Genomic DNA, 21,782 nt, shown 5'->3' on the forward strand with positions numbered 1-21,782 from the left:
CCACAGCAACAACAACAACAACAACAACAGATTGTGAAATGCCAACACTGTGACCGAGTTGGCCATTTGAAAGATCATTGTTTTGATCTTCATCCATGTAAGCACTATCATAAAACCAGTCATTCTTCACACAGATGCTTCAGAAACAAACACCCTGCAAGAACAAAGATTCATCTTGGATGGATCGCTTCTTGGCAGTGGGCATCAACAGCCAAGAATATATTCCAAACACATGTCAGAACTTGTTCTAGAGTATTGAACAGTCTTGCAATTGAGTTTTCTCCATCATCTCACCTTGTATCTGACAGGGGGGGAAATGATGGTCATCTACAAGCTTCAAAGTCACATCAAGCGAGCCTGAGCCACAACCTGCCACACCAGTTTCAGAGTTGTAGCCAGAGACAAAGATGCCCGTGAGCATGCCTTCAGTTGGTAATCTGAGACACTTCCTCTAGCAGAAGACTTCAGCTTCTTGCCAATTTTGGAAGAATTCCAGGAACAAAATTGAGGACACTTCCTCTAGCAGAAGACACCAGCTTCTTGCCAGATTTCGAAGAGTTCCAGGAATTGCATTAAGCATTCCAGAGTTGTTGGTCATCCTTAAACCATCACAGGTTGAGACTTCCCTTTTCAGGTTGAAGTTCTCCCTTTTATGCAGGGTGAGACCTCCCTTTCATGGATGAAGGTTTCCCTCTTCAAAACAATAGGAGCACTTCCTCTAGGAAAAAACTTCAGTTTCTTGCCAGTTTTGGAAGAGTTCCGGGAATTGCACTAAGCATTCCAGTGTTGGTGGTCATCCTTAAACCACCGCCCTTTATACCAACATTTTAGAGAGCACATTCAGCCTAGTGTTGCCATGCATTTTTTGCACATTTTGTATTACAACGCTCTTCTTGGACTCATACATAACCCTTCGGATTAAGGGGGGGAATGTTGGACACCTAATCCTCAATGGGTTAGTGTGGACGCTGAATAGACAAAGTAGTCCAAATGTGGAACCCAACGGTCACATAATGTACTATAAATGTATATCATTTGTTAATAAAAAAGTGTGCTCTCATGATTTATCATTCATATTTCTCTTGCTGCCCATGTGTGTTTAACAATTCACATTAATATTTTATTTTCCCTAAGTTTAGACTTAGAGACTCCATTAAAAATATTAATTATTTTAATATCTCCCAAACTATTTAGAATCTGCCCAAACCATTTCTAGGTATTGGAGATCTCATGCGCTTTAGCCTCTCCACCAAATTTCGTGGCTAGAGCAAATCTGATGCTTCCCCAAATCAACACATACATGAGATTTCTTCTCATGTGTCTCAAAACCCTTTGGTTGTTCAATGTATACTTATTCTTCTATCACCCCATTCAAGAACGTCGTCTTGACATCCATCTAGTGAATCTACCACCCCATCTGTGCTGCAAGGTATATCATGAATCTAATAGAAGTATACCTGGCTACTGGGGCGAAGATTTCTTCGTAGTCTATCCCTTCCTTCTGAGCAAACCCCTTAGTCACAAACCTGACTTTGTATTTTTCCACACTGCCATCTACAACGTATGACTTTGTAGAGCCATCTCGACCCTACAACTGACATGTCTTGAGGGTAGGTACCACTTCCCAGACATCATTGACCATTATGGAACTATATTCCTCCACCATAGCATCTACCCACACTTGATGTTGAACTGCCTCGTGAAAACTAGAGGGTTCTCCAACTTGAGCCACCAAGGCTTGGTATCTGTCTGGCTATCTACACTCCCTTTTCTCGTTTTTGGGTGCCCCGATGAAGTTCCCGACTCGTTCTACCACTGGTAGTGGTATATCTATCTGCTCCTCTTCTTGAGGCTCCACCTCGGGGGTTTTGCCTCTAGGAGAAATACTAGTGCTAGTTTCTGTTGGTCGAAGTGGCTAGACCAACGGATCATGCTTTGAATGCTCTTCAAAAGGCATTTCTCGGGATATCCTAAAAGCTCTGTCCTCCATGAACTTTACATCCTGTCGAATTACAATATTCCTATTCCCCGAAAGATAGACACTATATGCCTTAGTATTCTCGTTATATCCCACGATATCCTTTCTCCGCAGTTTGATCCAATTTCTTCCTCTTTTCTTCGAGTACATGGCAGTATGCCAAACTCCCAAATATCGTGAAATGACTCACTTCAGGCTTCTTACCAGTGAAGACACTCTCCAGAGTGATCTTACCTAATGCCCTGAAAGGAGTCTTGTTCTGAACATACACTGCCATGTTGCATGCTTCTTCCCATAGGAACTTGGGCATATCTTGATCATACAACATCGTCCTGGCTGCTTCAACAATAGTCCGATTCTTCCTTTCTGCTACTCCATTCTGCTTCGTATTATAGGGGGTTATCCACTCTCTTTCGATGCCTTACCTTGCGCAAAAATCAGTGAAGTCCTTGTCGATGTATTCTCCACCATTGTCTGAGCGCAATATCGTTATCTTCTTTCCTGTCAGATTCTCAACTAGAGCCTTGAACTCTTTGAATCGACCGAAAACCTCATCCTTGGGTTTTAGAAAGTAGATCCAAGTCTTTCTGGAATGGTCATCAATGAAGGTGACGAAGTATTTGGCACCACTAAGAGCTTTTGTGGACATGGGTCTAAAGATATCTAAGTGTATCAATCGCAGAACACTCTTAGCCCTATTGTTGCTTCTGGAAAATGTTTCCTTCGCGTACTTGCCTAGTGTGCATCCTTTGCATACATCATCTCGTTCGGTACTTAATTCTAGAACTCCTGATATTGTTCTCTCGAGAATTCTCAAAGCCCTTGGTGTAAGTGTCCCATCCTCTTGTGCCATAGTTCATTCAAATCTTTTTCCCCACTGCTACCTATCAGTGCCATTGGAGATTCTAGCTATAATCTATACAGCCTATTACTTCTAATTCCAATCTGGGCCTTCTTTTTCCAACTTGGGTGTTTGACATATACTTTCTCCTTAATGAAGAAAACGTCATAGCCCTTGTTTTGAAGCTGAGATATAGAGAGTAAGTTCATCCCCAATCTTGGCACATGCAGCACATTGGTTGCTCAAAGTGGATCCCCTCCTTTTGATTGAAAGACTACAGTACCTCTTCCTACTGGGGTACATTTAGACTTATTTCCCATGGTGATCTGGAAGTTCATCCTTTCTTCCTGATAATTCGAAAAACATTCTCATATTCTTGCCATATGCCAGGAAGCTCCACTATCTACATACCAAACCTCAGAGGAGGTAGAACTTGCTAGGCAAGTGACTTCTTCCAATCTGGAGTCTAACATAGAAAAATTGTGATCCATGTTCCTTGTGCTCACTTCTTCCTCTAGAGATCTGTGTGAGTCCCTCTGAGTTGATGCCCCGACATCATGCTCCTGACTCGTAGCAAATACTTTAATCCTGTTGCCCGATCTCTGCTCTAATACCATGTGAAAATTTCCAATACGAAATTCTACTATAGTAACTAATTTATTTCTCCTACTTATTTCCCAAAATAAGTTATTTACAAAACCCTTCGGTAAACATTGAAATAAACTCTACTGTAGTTATCACGTAATTACATAGAGAAAATAGCAGTGATATACAAGAACAATAATCAATCAAATCCACACAGTTGTTTTTGGACAATTGTCCCCGGAAAAACCCAATGTGGGAAAACTGGTGCAACAAATGAGGGTTTATTTATTAATCATCAGCAACAATCGCTTTACAAGGAAATTATACAAAAAAAATGAGACAATTCTGAGAGAAACACTTGAGACAGTTTCTCCCCCTCCCAGAGAAGTTCTGACACCCTGGAGACCCTTCACCCACTTCTGCGTGAGGACTGCATCTCCAATGGTGCTGTCTCCCTGCTCTTTCCTCTGCGCTATCCCTTGAATGCCCTGCGTCACCTCCTCCTCAGTCTTTTGCTGCTGCTGATGCCCTCCTCTTCCTTCACCCTACAACTCTCCCTCTGAAATCAAACTCCTCCTCTCTGAGAATCGACTTCCCTCAGGTTACTAAGTATTTGCCCCGTGTGCCTTAAATGACTCTCAAGTCTTCTCTTATACTTTTCCTGTTGATGAATCAACGACCGAGGTTAGGTCTCTAATCAATGGATAAGATTAAAACAGACTTGATCCTCGTCTCTTACAAGCTTCTCACCCATATCTTCATTAATACCCATTAATATTTTTATTTTCCTAAGTTTAGACTTAGGAACCCATTAAAAATATTAATTATTTTAATAACTCTTCATCTGGGTGGAATTTCTCCAAACAATTTCTGGGTCTTGAAGATCTCATGTGTTCTAGCTCCTCCACAAAATTTTGGAGCTAGAACACATCTGATGCTACCTAAAATCAACAAGGAATCCATTCTTAACTCTGATAGCAAGGGAAGGTTCAAATGGGTCCAATATTCACGAAAGGAAAATAACAAAGACCCTACAACCTCTAAGGAACCACCAAAAGAAGTCTCATTTCCCAAGCAAGCCCCTCCCAAGGAGTCTCTCCCTGAAATTCTCCCAGGAGGGATCCCCCAACCAAAGCCAATTCAAAAAAGGATCCTCCAAGGAAGGAAAACATCAAGAAGAAAGAGAAGCAAAAAGAGGCTAAGCTTGACATTGACATAGGGGCTGTCGTAGGAACCATACCCATTCCTTTGAAATAAATTGCAAAACTTCACATGCAATGACAACAAATCCAAAAGTCCCTAGGTATTTAGGAAGAAGAATTACCCAAAGACTTACAAAATATTCATATTCTTGACTAAAACCCTAGGTATGAAGCATTTATGCTCACTTTGGCTATCAACAACCTCTATTTACACAATTGTATGTTAGACTCAAGGGCTTCCACAAACATCATGCCTCTAAAATTTATGAAGCAATTGGGTCTCAACATCACTCGCCCATACAAAAAGGTATGTGGTTTTAATTCTAAGCCAGTAGAGGTGAAAGGTCTCATAAAAGACCTAAAGGTCTATTTGGCTAAGAACCCTAATACATCGCTTCTCATGGATGTTGTGGCCATAGATGTCCCTGATGTGTGGGGGCTGGTCTTACTTAGGAAGTTGGGAACCACGGTTGGAGGCCATCTCCAAATGGAGTTGTCATATGCAACTAACCCACAAACTGATGGTGTAGCCCTTTTTTCCTCTATAGAGAGCCTCCCTACCTTTCTCATGTGATCAAGCCTAGATCAATCCCACACTATGAAACACATCAAATCGAGAAGCCTTCTTCTATTCTTACAAGACAAGTAAAAATTGGAAGCCTAAAAAGGAATATAATGTTGATTTTGGGTAACATCGGATGTGCTCTAGCCATGAAAATTGGTGGAGAGTCTAAAGCACATGAGATCTCCAAGACCCAGAAATGGTCTGGGGAAATTCTACCCGGTGAAGAAGATATTAAAATAATTAATGGGTTCCTAAGTCTAAACTTAGGAAAATAAAAATATTAATGGATATTAATATAAAACTGGGTTAGAAGGTTCTAAACGACAAGGATCAAGCCAAATATAATCTTAGCCATTGATTAGAGATGTAATCTCAGTCATTGAAGACTCAACAGAAAAAGTATAAGAGGCTTGAGGGCCAATGGGAGATACACCAGATTGATCAGTCAATTCTATTTTCTAAAGTGAGGTTTACTAAGAGAAATCGAACTAGTGATTAGAGTTGCAGTGAGGGGCAGTGAGTGCAAGGCAGAGAGGTAGAGATAATGCTAGAAGACCAGCGCAGAGCCAAATGGAGCCACGCAGAGGCCAGTAGTGACTGCGCAGAGGCCAGAAGAGCCTCCGTGAGTGACGCAGAGGCTGCAAAAGTGATGCAGAGGGCCAAAGAGGTTGCGTAGAGCCTCAAAGGGCCGACGCAGAGGGTTTCAAGCTGACGCAGAGGCCAGGAGGGCTGACGCAATGCCTCAGAGACGTGCTGGAGAGGGCTTCGTGGAGCAGACTTTTAGAATATCTGCTTCCGAAGAGAGGTATTATTGCCAGATTATTTTCTTTGTCGGGTAAGCCAGTTTGGCACCCAATGTACTCAAGAAAAGCTGCATAATAATAAAACCCTCAGAACTATTGCACCGGTTTTCCCAAGTTGGTTTTCTCCTAGGACGATTGTCCAAAAATAACAGTGTCCCTTGTGTGTTTGTCTATTTCTTTCAACTATTGATCTTTATATGGTTGAGACTGTATTGTGTTTATTTCAGTATTTATATGGTTAAATAACTTGTTAGTAATTAAACAAGTAGGGGAAATAAACCAGAGAATACAAAACAATTTCAAACGGGTAATGCTTAGAAATTTCAACATATAAGGTCAGGGACTTGGTCTTGATTGATAGAGACCCGATGTCTGTCAAGATTCATGGAAAAGTTGGGGAGGACTATTATTACATTGCTAAAATCAACGACGAACTTTGGCCCAAGCCGGTCATTGCTAAAATCACCCCTTTCCTTGAGACTTGACATTGTACCATGTGCATGGTAGAGTAGGATGCTTTGCGTGTTGATTTTTCATTAGAACTAATATCATATGATATTTCTCATGATAAATTAGCTGCACTTAGCTTTAAAAACTGCATTTGAAAGTTTATTTCTATGAGTTGATTTTGTGGGTCTAATCCAAGCATGTGTGATCATGAGACGTCGCAAAAGCCTGCTACCCTGTGTTTTTTCCATCTATTATATGTGCAGGTAACAGGTCTGCGGTAACCGAGAGATTGCAGGAGTTCTCATGACCTCCCGTTCGAGTAGCCTCGTCCACTTCAAGAGAGGTCACGTTCTGGTTGGAGCCAAATGTTACCCACCATTTTGTGGGTGATATCCCTAGGAGAAAAAAATTCTCCAAGATGGTCCTCAACCACCAACGAGCAACCCCTTGCAACCGCCAAGTAGCTCACTGTGTCATTTCATCGCCACCTAAGCCAGTCATGAGGTCCCTCACCCGTTTATTATGATCATATGTTTGAAGGTGAGCCTCCCAAACCTAAAGGCATGCCTTGTCATTTGGTAATTGTGTATGTAGTTTGCTTATCATGGACACTTCTAGCCATCGATTAATGGGGGGATTTGGCAGAAAGAGTGGGTTAGGTCTGTGCTCTTGTCTCCTAAACCTATTTTGGATGTTAACCTTGGAACCTAGTCCCATGGGATCTCTTTTTCTGACCCTTAGGCTTTAGGGATGGTACTACATGGGTAACCCTGATTTTGGTTGCGTGGTCCCACCCCCTTCCATTCATTATAACCCATTCATCATTTCTCCCACCTGGGTCCTCATTCCTCCATTGGGTCCACATAGGGTTAGCCTTCCCCTTCCCCTTGCCCACATTTTGGGTCAGGCTTTAAATGATGCCTCAGAGGTAGATGCAACTGAAAATAAAAGTAAAACCATACTTAGCCGCATTCAACAGGAAAATGTACCACAAAATGCAAAAGATGGTTGGGACGTGGGCAAAAACCAATACATGAGCTCTAACCCATCATCATGGCCATCACCCTAGTTCCTATAGGCCCGAGATGAGCCTCCTTTATCATTCAAGAACCCATGATTGTCCCAATCCTTAATGGGCAATGAACCACCCTACCTTAATGGGGATAGTCACTGCTATATCTCACACATCATGTTCTTATCCATTGAGCCCCAAGCAATCAATTAAAGAAAAATCATGAAAGGAAAAAGGCATATAAAGAAGGGTGGAAAAATCAAGGCCGGGGAACCTCATGTACCACGATTGCTCCCTCTTATATATTATATACCCAAGTGTGGGCTTCCCTTTTATTAGCTACCTTTGTACCCCAGCATGTGGCCCAAGGCTGCCCCTTTTCATCCTCTACTCCATTCATATGTTTATGACATGCCACCATCCTTCAAGGGTTGTACCTTGGACATACTATCCCCTTTAGAAGTAGAAACCACCTAATAGGATACTTGGTTAACCCCATTTGGAGCTTCGAGACGTTAGCACATGCCAAAGGCCACTATGGAAGGGCATGTCATTTTGAAGTGCCCAGCGGTAGTCCATGGTCTGTAAGCTCTTTTACTCGATTTCCTTGATGACTTGTTGTATTGAAAGGCTAGGGGACGCATTGGATCATGTGTTGAAGTGCCCAACTGTAGTCCATGGTTTGTAAGCTCTTTTACTCCATTTCTTTGATGACTTGTTGTACTGAAAGGCTAGGGGACGCATTGGTGTATAGGCCATGTATGTTGAACGAATTCTCCTGGGGATAATTCTATGATCGAATTTATCTTGACAAGCCATCTTACCTTGCTAAACGAAGTGTAAAAGCTTTTAAGGTCACTCTCCTTTGCCCTAATGACAAGCGAAGTTGTCCTTGAAGCCTCCTTGACCTAGAAACGAAGTCCATTCTCATATTCTTCTTGACTCCAATCTCCCCAAAGGATTAGGCACTAGTCTACCATAAGGTGATCACTTAAAGAACCATCTTTCTTCACCTCTCCTTCTTTATTCAAGGTCTAGCCACATTAGGGCTCCTAGGGCATCAGTTTCCTGACAAACCACCCATACAAAAACTTCGATCTCTTGGCCTCTACTACACTGGTGTGTCTCCTAGGCCTCCTCCAAATTTGAGGGAATTCTAGCGATGGGGTTGTGAGATATCCAAGCCCTAGCCTCAAGATTGGTCTTTTCCTTAAGTTTCCCTAGTCTAGTTCCTCATAGGGATCAATTTGCACCTTTAAGTCAAAATCACTTCTTTGATCCCTTTCTCCTCCTTGTTTAGGTCAATTCTATCATTGGTTGCTAAACTCCCTCCTCTTGACCTAACTAGGGTCCACTTGGTTCTATGTGGTCCCATATCTTATCAAAGTAAACTCTTTAAAAACCACTCGGGAAACCAAGTTCAACAAGGATTTTAGGGTTTAGGAAGCTCCTTTACAAGTCACATTCCCTAAGACAAGCCCTCAAATCCCCTTCCCCCTATCCTAAAGAACCTTGCACCTTGCATAAAAAGCAAGCGAGTCTCACTCTTGAGTCTCTCCTAGGAAAGGGTCATTGAGATCACTTCACATCCATCTTCGTTCATGTATCCTTAATAAGTGATTCTCTATATATCGGGTCTCCTCCCATCGGTGAAAGTCCGTAGATAGTAGGAAGCTTTAGCTTCATTGTTGCTCTTGACCTAGCAAGTGCCTCTTTAGGACCCCCTGCTAGTTTGAGCAGTAATATGTCTAACTACACTAAATAATATTTTACAAAATAAATTTACATAACAGGGCTGCTACAATGCACAAATCCTCTCTGTGTGCTCTACCTCCTATCTCTCTCTGTGTGCTCTACCTCCTATCTCTCCTGGCTATCTTAGCTCATCGATGGAACAAAATGCTCTCAAAATAATGGAATGCTTCTTCCTCCTAGTGGCCCGGTTATAACACAGGCCGATAGCCTACTAGTGGTTAAGTTTGATTGCATCAACTCTTAGCTAGAATTACAATATAGACTCTTCTAGAGTCTTTTACATCACAATCACATGGCTAGCCCCTTTTACATGAATAATGGGGGATGAGGTGGCATCCTCCCAAACTATAGGTGTGAAAGCAAGAAGGTCAACTTTTGAGTGGCATAACTCTTGCATATTAGCTCCGATTGATGTGCTTCTTGTGCCGTTGGAAAGATATCTATGTGTAGAATAGCATGGAAAGATGTTGCGCTAAAGCAGCATAGTTCACCCCCAAAAAACGTCGTTCGATGCCTCAAAACACTCCCGAAAGGTTTCAGGCCTTGTTTTGCCAAACTGGATCTTGCTGGTAAAAGCGGTCCCATGAGTTGATTCCTCCACTTTTTCCACTCTGAATGCATCGAGATGGATGAAAAACAATATAATGATCCAATCTGGATCATGTCTTCTTATTTAGAGAATTAGATGTATTTTCCAATTAGATGAAGATGCAAATAATGAAAAGCCTATGCAAAAGTGTGAAGATGCCAGAAATAGCAGCCAAGAGAGTAATGATTGCAGCAATAAGAAAAGCACCCAGTCATACAAGAAAAACCCTTACCCAAAATGCAAAAGGTGCAAGGATTGAATTCCCAATGAAATGTGATGAATGTCAACCACTTTTATACCACTTTTAAGCTTATGATCAGTGTTCCAAAAATGACAAGATATGCAACCTCAACCAATGCAATGATATGCCAATGAAGAGAAATGATTACAATTTACTTATTATGCCACTATCATGTATTTTTGTCACTGCTGTAGGTGACTTGTCAGATCTTGACATTCAACAAACAATTCTCCCAAAATTCACTTGTATGACACCAGTATTTTAGACAAGAGTTTGTTCTGAATATAATTCATAGAAAATAATACAAATAATGTAACACAATAACAATAATGAATAATGATAAATAGCTAGTAACGAAGAGGCATGTCTCTAAAAACAGGGGCCATCATGAAAGGGTACATGCCTAAGTATATATACAGGACCCTCAATTGTAATCATATCATCTCATCAATTCTTTATATAATATTCAATATACAATTACTGTCTTACAATGCATGTCTTTGTCTTCGAAGTATTTGGAAGTTTACTTCGCTGCATATACGAACTTTGTTCATTACATTTCTATCAGAGCCACGTCTAATCCGACCTTTGGCCATCAACCCATCTGTCAACCTTGTTGCTCGTATATGTTTATCTACGGTTTGCTTTGGTGACTTTGAGGATCACATTATAGTGGCATGTCTTACTCTGTGCCTCGCACTCACCTTTGAGGCTCGCATCTAATCTATTTGATGACTCGCATTCTCTCCTGCGGTCTGCACTCATTCTTTGTGGCTCGATTATACACCTTTGTGGCTCACACTCACATCTGAGGCTAGCATCCAATCTATGTGATGACTCACACTCTCTCCTATGGTCTACACTCATTCTTTGTGGCTCGATTATGCACCTTTGTGGCTTGTACTACATATCTATGGTCCACACTCGTTCTCTCTGGCATACTCTTGTGGCTCGCATCTTCTTGTTAGCGCGCATCTCTGTGTTACAGTCGCTCGCATGAACAGATCGCATGACATATCTCATCAGGGTCGCATTGTTATCTTTATGTCTTGCTATATCTCACAAGCTTGCATTATTTATGGCTTGCATTTCTTTTTGACATCTCTATGGCATCATTTTGTTTTGTGACTCGGATCTTTGTGGCTCAATTTTGTTATGATCATTGTAACTCAGTTTCTCCAAGGCTCGTATCTTATTGCATATCTCAACTTGCATTGTATCTATGGATCACACCACGCCTGTGGCTCGCATTGTTGTCCCTGTAACTTCGACATGGCAGCAACCTTATATGGCAATAACCTTGATCAATGTGGCAATGACACTTGATGACAGTGAACTTGGAAGTAACCTTATATGACATTGACTTTGACATAGCAGTGACCTAATGATGTATAACTATGCCAGTGATATTGACTTGGACACATTGACAGTGATTCATATAACTACGATTTGGAGGCATGACAATGAGCTTTGATATAATAATGTCCTTGTCATGGCAGTGATCTTTGTTATGGAAGTAACCTTGACCTTGATATGACAGCGACAATAGTGACCCTTGTTGAAGTCTCTAAGTTTACTTAATTTGGAAACCCTTCATGCACTTTTCCTTATTTATTCCTACCTACTTGTTAATTTTTCTTTAACAAGTTATTTACAAAGTAAATACTGAAAATAAACACCAATGCATGCTCAACATATTGCAGATCAGCAACTAAAAGAAACAAGAACAAACACACCACATGACACCATTATTTTTGGACCAATGTCCCCGGAAAAACCCAATGCGGGAAAACTGGTGCAGCTATCTGAGGGTTTTCTTATTAAGCAATATCAGAGTACAATCTGGGTGCCGTAACTAGCCTACCCAACAGAGAATTTCCTTAGCAGCTATACCTCACAGTTTGAGAGAAATCTCCTAGTTGAAACTCCGGAAAACCCTTCCGGCAGCTCCTCAACACAAAACTGCTTCTGCAACCCCAACTTCTGCCCAATCTGGACTATGTCAGCCCCTCTCTATCTCACGCTGGCCCTACGTCAGCCCCAGGAGGCCTTGTGTTAGCTCTGAGAGCCTTTGTGTCAGCTACGCTGGCCCCTCTAGTGCTCTATGCAGCACTTGGCTGCCTTTGCGTGGCCCCGCGTGAGCCCTGTTGGCTCTGCATCACCCTCCTTCGCTGCTGCACTGCTCTCCCAGCACAATCTCTGCCTTATTTGTTCCTCTGTACTCAATGCCCCTCAGCTGCTCTCCCGATCACTGATTCTATCTCTCTTAGCAAACTCCGCTCTAGAGAATAGAATGACTGATCATTTGATGTCTTCTCCAAGTGACCCTCAAGCCTCCTCTTATACTTTTCCTGTTGACATATCAACGACCGAGATTAAGTCCCTAATCAACAGCTAAGATTAGATCTGGCGTGATCCATGTCTTTTGGACCATTCTAACACAGTTTCATATTAATCCACATTAATATTTTATTTTCCCTAAGTTTAAACTTAGGGACTCCATTAAAAATATTATTTTTTTTAATATCTCCTGAACTATTTAGAATCTACCCAAACCCTTTCTGGGTATTGGAGACCTCATGTGCCCCAACCTCTCCACCAAATTTCGTGGCTAGAACACATCCGATACTACCGGAAATCAACAACCCTGAGGACAATGATAACACACCCTTGTTGACAGTGATAATTAATACTCTCGATGACAGTGACCTTGACAATCTGATCTATGGCTTGTCTCTATGATGACGATATCACAGTGATGGCAGAATCTCCATGACAGCTATAGTGAAGTATATGATGTATATTGTGTTCTATGACAGTATGATATGCCTGTTGTTGGATTGCCCTAGGTGGCCCACTGTGTTTGGTGATGGAAGATTCATGTCTCATGATAGTTGTACTTTGTATCTCAGCTGAACATTTAATGAATATCTAAGAAAAATCTGGTTGGGTTTTGCCCTAGTGTCTTTATTGTGTATGTTTTTCTTCTATTGTTCTTTATTGTTCCGTTGCATTGTTGATGTTATTGTTCTCTCTACATAATTGCTAATGATGATATTGATACTATGGGGTGAATGTTATATGAAAATGTTGAAAAAGTTTGAAAATGCAGTTATCTACAGCAAAGAAAAATCTAGCCCTAAAAATTAACAAAAACTAGCCTCTATAAATTAGGGTACACATCCAAGATTCCAAAATCAGCCTTTATACATAGCTATGTGTTGAAAATGAATAAAACACAAGCTAAAGAAAAGTACAATTACATATCCTAGTAATCCTCACCCTCATCAACAAAAATAGAACAAGGTGTTTGGTCAACATAACTAGGAGTATGGATTGATTAGAGAAAAATTAGTAAATGGAATGATTATAGATAAATTTTAGTGGTATATTAAAAAAAATTTGGCAATAGAAGGGCCCCACACCCCTCTTCATTTCTTGAGTGAGCCCACATAAGCAAAAAAAAGCAGCGGAAATGGGGGCAGATTTGTACTGAAACATCACCAGATATACTGTGCAGCATTTCCAAATCAGGAAATGTCATATAGGTGGTTCTAATGGCATTTCAACCGTGTTTCGGCATTGCACAATGTCGCCAGTACGGGTACATCAGGTTGGGGGTTGTTTTCTCCAACATAGCCCTATACCAATTATGTTTCTGAGTTTAAACATTCTCCACTGGCATCACATTTGACATCTCTCACTGCTGTTTTTATTAATTACATAACACTCTTTTAATAACTTTGTCTTAGATCTGGTATCTCATGGCTCTGTTACAATGATTTCTGAACGCTGGTACAGTTACATTTTCTCAAAGTGATACTGCCGTTCTGAGTATTGTTGATATTGCGTTAGTCTAAAACTTGGCACTGCTATATTCAATATTGCAACACTCTGTATCATTACTGTCATCATGGTTAATAGTTTGTAATGCTTATTGTCGTTATACTATTGAGATTAATCATCATTGATATTACACGGGTGGTTTTTACAAATATTTTCATAATTTATAATACACAAAAGGCATCACAAAAGAGATGTTATCCCCAAAATAACTCTTTTCTAAATCTGGTTTTGTGGTTCTTGAAATGGTTCCCAACTGCTAAAATAATTAAGTGCCCACACAGGGTGACATCACTTGCACTCATCAAATTGTCATGTGATTTTGAAACATTATATGTTAAGTAATACGCCAGTGGCATGACTGTTACAAATGTTTCACATCTACCCTCATGTTTATGTTTAATGATAACATATCTCTTTTCAATAATTCATTATTAAGCAAACACGACTTTAGCATTTTAGTGTACTATTACATGAAGTTCATTGCTCGTGGACATATCCATCTCTAAGCCATCTTGTCAATTTATTTGCGATGCCATACTAATAACAATTGCACGTGATGTCTCTTTTCTTCACTGTCTATATTTCTGAGATAACTCACTGATTTGTGGCTAATCTCTTTTCCATATACATATACATTGCTCACTCACACTGTTAAATGGTTCATTTTATTCCTGACTTGTGACAGCATCATGAAAAACATGAGATAACTTTTCTGCAAATTGACAATTTATGATTGTTTTACTTGCTCAGATGGTGAATGAATGGATATATATGACTCCTTGTAAGCGTGATATGTGGCCTATGATATGATTTTTGAACATTATAACTATTTATGATCACTTGAGTTTGAATTGAGTGAGAATCATTTCAAATTTCCAGGCATTACATGGCATTTCCCCATGCAAAGGGATTGCCTCCAAATATGTAGAAAACGCCTTAAACAATGTGTCCTTTCACATAAAATAACTCAAATAGTGAAATATGCTTCAACATATGTGAAAATGGATTGAATAATGCGTCACTATTACCCAACGTCCTCAGAGGGGAAACACAATTCTAAATATGTATCTAGTGTGTGCCCAAATGAATCTTCCTAGTGAAATATAACTTTGAAAAAAGCTCCAACAACACAACAACAGTTCTACACCTTTGTTTTTCCACTGGGTGATGAATAGTGCTCAGGCAAACTAGGAAAATATAAACCACCACCAAACCTCTCCCTGAAACAATTAACTAGCACCAAAAATCTCCTGTTGTACGTGGTGAGAAATGAAAGCTTGTGAAAATCGTAAAATAAGATATGCATTAAAGGGGGTAACATAGTGCATGCCTTTATATTATGAATCACCAACTCATTAATTTATTTATTTTCTTTTTCTTTTCTCGGGAATTAATCCCATTTCAATTGGCTACAGAGCATATGAAACTCCATGCAAGGCTTACTTGATACACAAAGACTACATTTGGGTAAGTATCGTAATCGAAGCTGACATATTCCATCAAAACAGCCAAGGACTTGCACATGGCCTCGACCACATTAATTGGATAACTGTGGTGTTATCACATGGGGTGAGCTCCTAAGGTTTAGAACCTTGGTAATCATAACTACAAGTGCACTTCCAGCTAGACCAAAACTCAATGGACCAAATTCAATGCTTCTTGACTCAAAGAGAAGTTTGGAAGTTATCATTATTTGAATATCCTTAAAAACGAATGACCCATAAGGAATAATAAACAAACAAAATAAAAGGAATAGTTTTAATTGACAGTCGGTAAAATCACAAGTTCTAAGGGAACATTGCTGAAAAACGGTTCAATGTTAAGGCTTAAATCATACAACAAAATCAACGTCCCAAACTACTTCTATAAAATTAAGAACTATGTAAGGGTGTAAGAACTAGAGAAAGGAAGAAAATAGCAATCTTACTTGAAGGAAATTGAAGTTTTGATGAATGAAAGGAGTCGGCTTCTGACTGAATCATATGCATTCAAAAATCCACTATGTACCTGAAAAGAGGCCAACATAAACTACTTTTCACCAAATACTAACTGTAACTACAACTGCAACAGGGTTCAAGAAAAACCATGGTAGCTTGCAAGTAATATGATATTCATACAAACATCCAATCCATAACTTTATCTGGAAGGATAGTTTAGCAAGTTAGTCCTTAAAAGCTTCTTTACCTGAACTTCTTCCTTGAAATCTCCACCCATGCGCTCAGGATTCAATCTGTTGAACAATATTATCACATCAAACACTTCATAACAATTGAAGGTATTTTACTCCGTACAGAGCATTAGTTGATACATTTAAAAATCCATAAGCAGTTTAATTTTTATAGAAATCCCTCACCAAAAATGGTTTAGTCCATCTTTGTGTTTAAACTTGATAGGATCTAGAAGCACTAAAAAATAAGTTTCTAAATGTTAGAATGTATTGATTATTGTCAAATTTATGTAATAAAGTAAATCTAAGTCAAAAATAAAACTGAAAACCTGTGTTATCAGAACTGAACCATTGAATGGGTCAATGGACTAGTAGACCCCCTTAACCGGGAACCAGTCCAAATTGGACCAGAACCAGTATAAAAAACAGAACAAAAAACCAGTCGACCAAAAAATACATAAAATATTCAAATTTTAAAGAAAAAACATATAATATTCAAATTTTAAAGAAAAACATATATATCCATGTGCATTCATAGTGATCCACCATTTATACACAAATATGCAAAAGTTCTCATTTATATAGGAACTAAGAGTGCATATAATGAAAATAGCATTTTGTGTAATACATCTCTGAACCAAAAATATATCAACAAAGAGGCTCTAGCTGGCCTCTCTAGTGTCAAAAAAGATAACCATGCTACAACAAATACCTATATTGTTGGAATATTCACCAATACTAAGAGGGGGGGATGAATGAGTATTGGGCATTTTTTACCATTTTAATCATATCATGTAAATATTAACAATTAAAAACACCATTCAACAATGCATACAGTACACGAGATTATTACGTGGAAACCCAAATGGAAAAAACAACAGAATGTTTTTTAATGTGTCTTAAAGATTACATCAACAGGAAGCACCAACTCGAAAGAAGCACCAAACCCCTAGTTTTATCAGCTCCAACTAAAAGGATGCACCAACAACCTGCAAACACCAACTTGTTGCATCGGCACCAACCTACCCTAGCACCACCTTGCCACCCTGCACTGTTCTAATTTAACTTCTCAGGTACCAACTTGAAGGAGACTTCAATCTCCGCCCTGCACCACCCTTAAGAATGAAAGATAAATGAATATGATAGATCACACTGATCACCTTGCTCAGTCACTACACTTCATAACCACTGCTTTGATCATTGTCCAACCATTGTTGTTAATAGTCTCCATATCACTGTTGTCAACCCCACACACTATCACTGCACTGCCTCTGCTTTTGTTCAACAATCACTTACTGGTACATTGTCATAACATTGTTAACATGCAAATATTGCCACTATCACAACCAATCCTACACATTGCCTCTATTGCAATCACAATCACTAAAACCAGAAAATACTGTCATTGATTCTCATACTACTGTCCATACACTAGTTCATCAATTTGGTCACAAAATCTTGTTGTCACCATATATTCAAAACCATTGCAACCTACTCACTACGAATCCCTGATCATGACACTTCTTCCAAAATTAAATTTGGACTAAAAGAGAGTCTAGAATGTTGATTTGAGGTAGCATCGGATGTGCTCTAGCCATGCAATTTGGTGGAGATGCTAAGGCACATGAGATCTCCAATACCCAGAAAGAGTGTGGGCAAATTCTAAATAGTTTGGGAGATATTAAAATAATTAATATTTTTAATGGAGTCCCTAGGTCTAAACTTAGGGAAATTAAAATATTAACGTGAATTAATATAAAACTGTGTTAGAATGGTCCAAAAGTCATGGATCAAACTAGATCTAATCTTAGCCGTTGATTAGGGACTTAATCTCAGCCGTTGATCTGTCAACTAGAAAAGTATAAGAGGAGGCTTGAGGGTCACTTGGAGAACACACCAAGAGATCAAGATTTCAACTTTCTGGGGCTAGGTTTGCTGAGAAAGTTGAGAGAGTGATCTGGAGTTGCAGCTAAGGGGCAGTGAATACAGAAGCAAAGAGGCAGAGATAGTGTCGGGAGGATCAACACAGCAGCCAGGAAAGCTGACATAGAGGGCAGAAGCCGAAACTGCCGAGAAAACTGACGCAAAAGGCAGACACTAGAACTGTCGGGAACTGCCAGAACTGTCGAGAAAGATGATGCAAAGGGCAAAAGCTGGAACTGCCAAGAAAAGCTGGAACTGTCGGGAACTGACGGAACTGCAGGGAACACTAACGCAAAGGGCAAATGCCAGAACTGCCAGGAACAGCCAGAACTGCCGGAACCGCCGAGAAGCTGACGCAGAGGGCAGAAGAGGCTGACACAATCCCTAGAGGCTAACGCTGGGGTTCTTTGTGGGGCAGATTGGAGCTGAGGAGCTATCGGAATGTTTACCCGGGGTTTCAGCCAGAGCATCTGTCTCCAAAGGAGAGGTACTACTGCCGAGATTTTTCTCTATTGGGTGAGCCGGATTTGGAACCCAAATTATATTCTAAAACTGCTTAATAAATCAAACCCTTAGATAGTTGCATCGGTTTTCCCGCAATGGGTTTTTCCGGGGACATTAGTCCAAAAATAACGGTGTCATTTGTGTGCTTGTTTTTGTTTCCTTCAGTTGATGATCTGTACTGTGTTGAGCATGTATTGTGTTTATTTTCAATATTTACATGGTAAATAACTTTTTAAAATAATCAGAACAAGTAGGAAGGAATAAATCATAAAGTACATGGAGGGTTTCTAAGGTGTCAAACTTAGAAATTCTAACATGGTATTAGAGGGTGGTTGCAGATCATAGGAGAACTAAGGACATCAGCAGAGCAGAGCAGCAGCAACAGAAAACAGTTGTCCCGAGTGACAGAAGTTGTTCCTAGGATCAAAACAGCAAGGAAGGGGTGATGCAGTGCCTGTGTCATCAAGTTTGGGCCAAGAAGAGGCTGCGCAAAGGTTGAGGGAGGCAAAGACAGGCTCACGCAGAGCCACACAGAGGCCAGGAGGGCTAACGCAGTTGGCGTAAGGAGCTAGTTTGTCGGTGTTGGGATTGCACAGAGCCTAGGAGCTCTCACCTTCAGGTTGCTGGGGTTTAGGAGGTTGTGGATAAGTTGCAGAGTGGAGCTAGTGGGGTATTGTTGTCAGAACATGTAATATTCCCAATTAACCATGGCAAATTGGAATATTCGATTTTGCTCAATTTTGCCTTCTATAGTTATTTATAAATAAAAAGGTGAGGAAAGGGGGGACATAACTCACTTTTTGAATAAAGTCACTCCGTTGTAACTTAAAAGGGGAGCCAAGGGGGCCAAAAGACCACATAGAGAAGGGGGCCCAAGTAGACACTTGGAGGGACTGTGCAGATGGAGAAGGAGCACGTGGCAAGAGAGAGGCTACGTTGGAGGAGGTGGGCCTTAGGGTTTTGAGAGAGGCCAACGCTATAAAGGAGAGAGGAGCCTCCTCATTTTGGCATTCAATTATGTTGCATTTGAGCTAGTCACTTCGACTTAGAGCACGCTGGTTGTTTAGCCTTTCTGCAGGACTGTTTAGTGCATCGAGTGTCTCCATTCGGAGATCTCACCCTTAGCCCCGGGGGACTTCGAGTGCCTGCTCGGGCAAGGTAGTTTCAACAGTATTTTGCAGGAGGAGCGATTTTTGGAGTTGAGGAGGAACTGAGCATTTTGATGACTGCACAGTCTTGAGAGGGAAGGATGCAGTCTCTTTTGTAGGAGCTTCGGATTGGGTTTTTGTGGAGGATTTGAGCTTGGAGATTGAGCAAGGGATCAACCCTTGCATATTGGAGGATTTTGGCAGAGTTTCGGGTAGAGTTTTGGAGGGTTCTCTTCAGGAGCAACGTAGAGCCTTGAGGGATAGCGTAGATCCTCAAGGGGGTGATTTTCAGGGGTCAGTGATTTTAGGAAAGCTTTCTGGGATTTTCTGGATTTATTGAGTAGAGGCTGATTCCAAAATTTCGGCATTTTCTGAGGGGAACAACCCCAAATCCTCACTTGATTCCAACAGTAGCAGCAGCACAGCAGTTCTCCAGCAACTTGGACGCAGTTCAGAGAGAGGCCATTTCCTTACCATTCTGAGTGTATTTCTTCACTTGCCTTGTGCAAGTCGTGGTGTTATCTTTCTGATCACCTCTTGTACTCTTTCCATTACTCAGTATAATAAAATGGCTTAGCATTTATCTCTGCATTTCTCGAGTATCTACTTATATTCCATGTAAACATTATTGTATATTGCACTACTGTTATTTTTATCTCTTTGAGCTCCTCGACTACTATACCACTTGTGTGTTTTTCTCCTATACTCTTAGACAGAGTCTGGAAAGGGCCAGGTAGCCTCCAGATCTTGTCCTCTTTTCAGAGGCGACATATCTGGTAAACGCCCTCCCAGTCCATCTCTGGTTGGAGTTTGCTTGTGTTTGAGGGATATCCCTAATAAGGGATATTACAGAACAATACCTAACAGGGCAAGGCCAAGGAGGAGGGAGTTGCTACCGAGGGTTTTTAGTCAAGAAATCCAGATTAGTGGTGCGGTTGCACAGACAATCGGAGTAGGGGGCATCTCGACATCGACAGAAGGATTTCGAGGAGGGGAATCGAGGCTCAGAGGGAGTCACATCGAGAACTTCCAGGAGGGAAGTAGAAGAGCAGCGAAATGGCACTACACGGAGTAAGAGACCAAGATAGACTGGACGGAGCCTCAAACTTCGTAGTCTGGAAGGCCAGAATCTTATCCGTACTTGACAAAAATCGTGTCAAGCACTTCGCCTTGAAGATGATAGCGATCCTAGTTGACCCAGCTAACAATGACAGGTATGAGGAAGCAATGGCGAGGGCCAAGAGTATCATTCTTGACGGGGTCAAGGATCATATAGTACCACATATTGCCGAGAAGAATACGGCACGAGAGATGTGGGAGGCCCTGACCAAGTTGTCTCAGCAATCTTCCATGCAGAGGAAGATGCTCCTAGAAAATCAGCTGCGGTCATACCAGATGCAGAAGGGAGAACAGATCAACACCTTCCTCGATCAATTGAAGGAGATTGGAGATCAACTAACTTCGATAGGCGCCACACCAAATCCAAAGTTGATGGTGAGAACAGCCCTGAATGCAGTCTCAAAAGACTAGGAGGTGTTTGTCCAAACAATACTGGGCAGGGCGACCCTTCCAGAATGGGAGGAAATGTGGGCGACTCTTCGCCAAGAAGACATCAGGAGGGTGACCAAGACGGCAAGCAGCAGCAAGCGGATCATAATCAAGGAGGAGGAGGAGGTAGATGTTGCCCTAGCATCTGAGGGTAAGCAAGAAAAGTGGAAGAAGAAGGACCTCTCCAAGGTCAAATGCTTCCACTGTGGGGAGCTGGGTCATTATGCGACCCAGTGTCCAAGGAAAAGGAGAAAGGAAGAGGCTTTCAAGACCAAGGCAGTGCCAGCAATGGCAGAGAAGGAAGTGGAGACAGACGATGTGTGTGCCATAAGTGCACACACACCACTTGAGCGAAAGTGGGGAGACGTCGAGCTATAGTCAGGAGGCCTACAGAAGACGAGGGGCAAGATCCTCGAGGTACCCAACCTCTTGGATTATACCTGGCTACGGGAGCCCCGAAGAGGAGTAGCAAGATTGGTGGATGTCAGTAGAGACAGATGAGGATGGAGCGGGAGAGACTGCTATAGTGCAGGATTCCCGGGATAGCACGAGGCTAGTAAGCTGCAATAATGCGAGAGGCACAGGAGTGTTGCACCAGTGCAGGATGGCACAGAAAGGTGTGCAA

General features: G+C 41.1%; 1 protein-coding gene across 3 annotated transcripts in view; it reads right to left on the reverse strand.

Moving 5' to 3' along the window:
- LOC149211970 (putative triglyceride lipase) overlaps positions 1-21,782 on the reverse strand; it is a 532,620-nt gene that overhangs the window by 223,681 nt on the left and 287,157 nt on the right. For all 3 annotated transcript variants that reach the window (XM_089391636.1, XM_089391634.1, XM_089391635.1), the window contains exons 11-12: positions 16,052-16,097; positions 15,795-15,874 (exon numbers count right to left, since the gene is read on the reverse strand). In XM_089391636.1, coding sequence (XP_089247762.1) covers positions 15,795-15,874; positions 16,052-16,097 — 126 coding nt within the window. The remainder of the gene's footprint in view (positions 1-15,794; positions 15,875-16,051; positions 16,098-21,782) is intronic.

The sequence above is a fragment of the Pinus tabuliformis genome, chromosome 1_1 (assembly GCF_031772625.1).
Source record: "Pinus tabuliformis cultivar Carrire ecotype Pingquan chromosome 1_1, CPIR1, whole genome shotgun sequence".
Classification (NCBI taxonomy): domain Eukaryota; kingdom Viridiplantae; phylum Streptophyta; class Pinopsida; order Pinales; family Pinaceae; genus Pinus; species Pinus tabuliformis.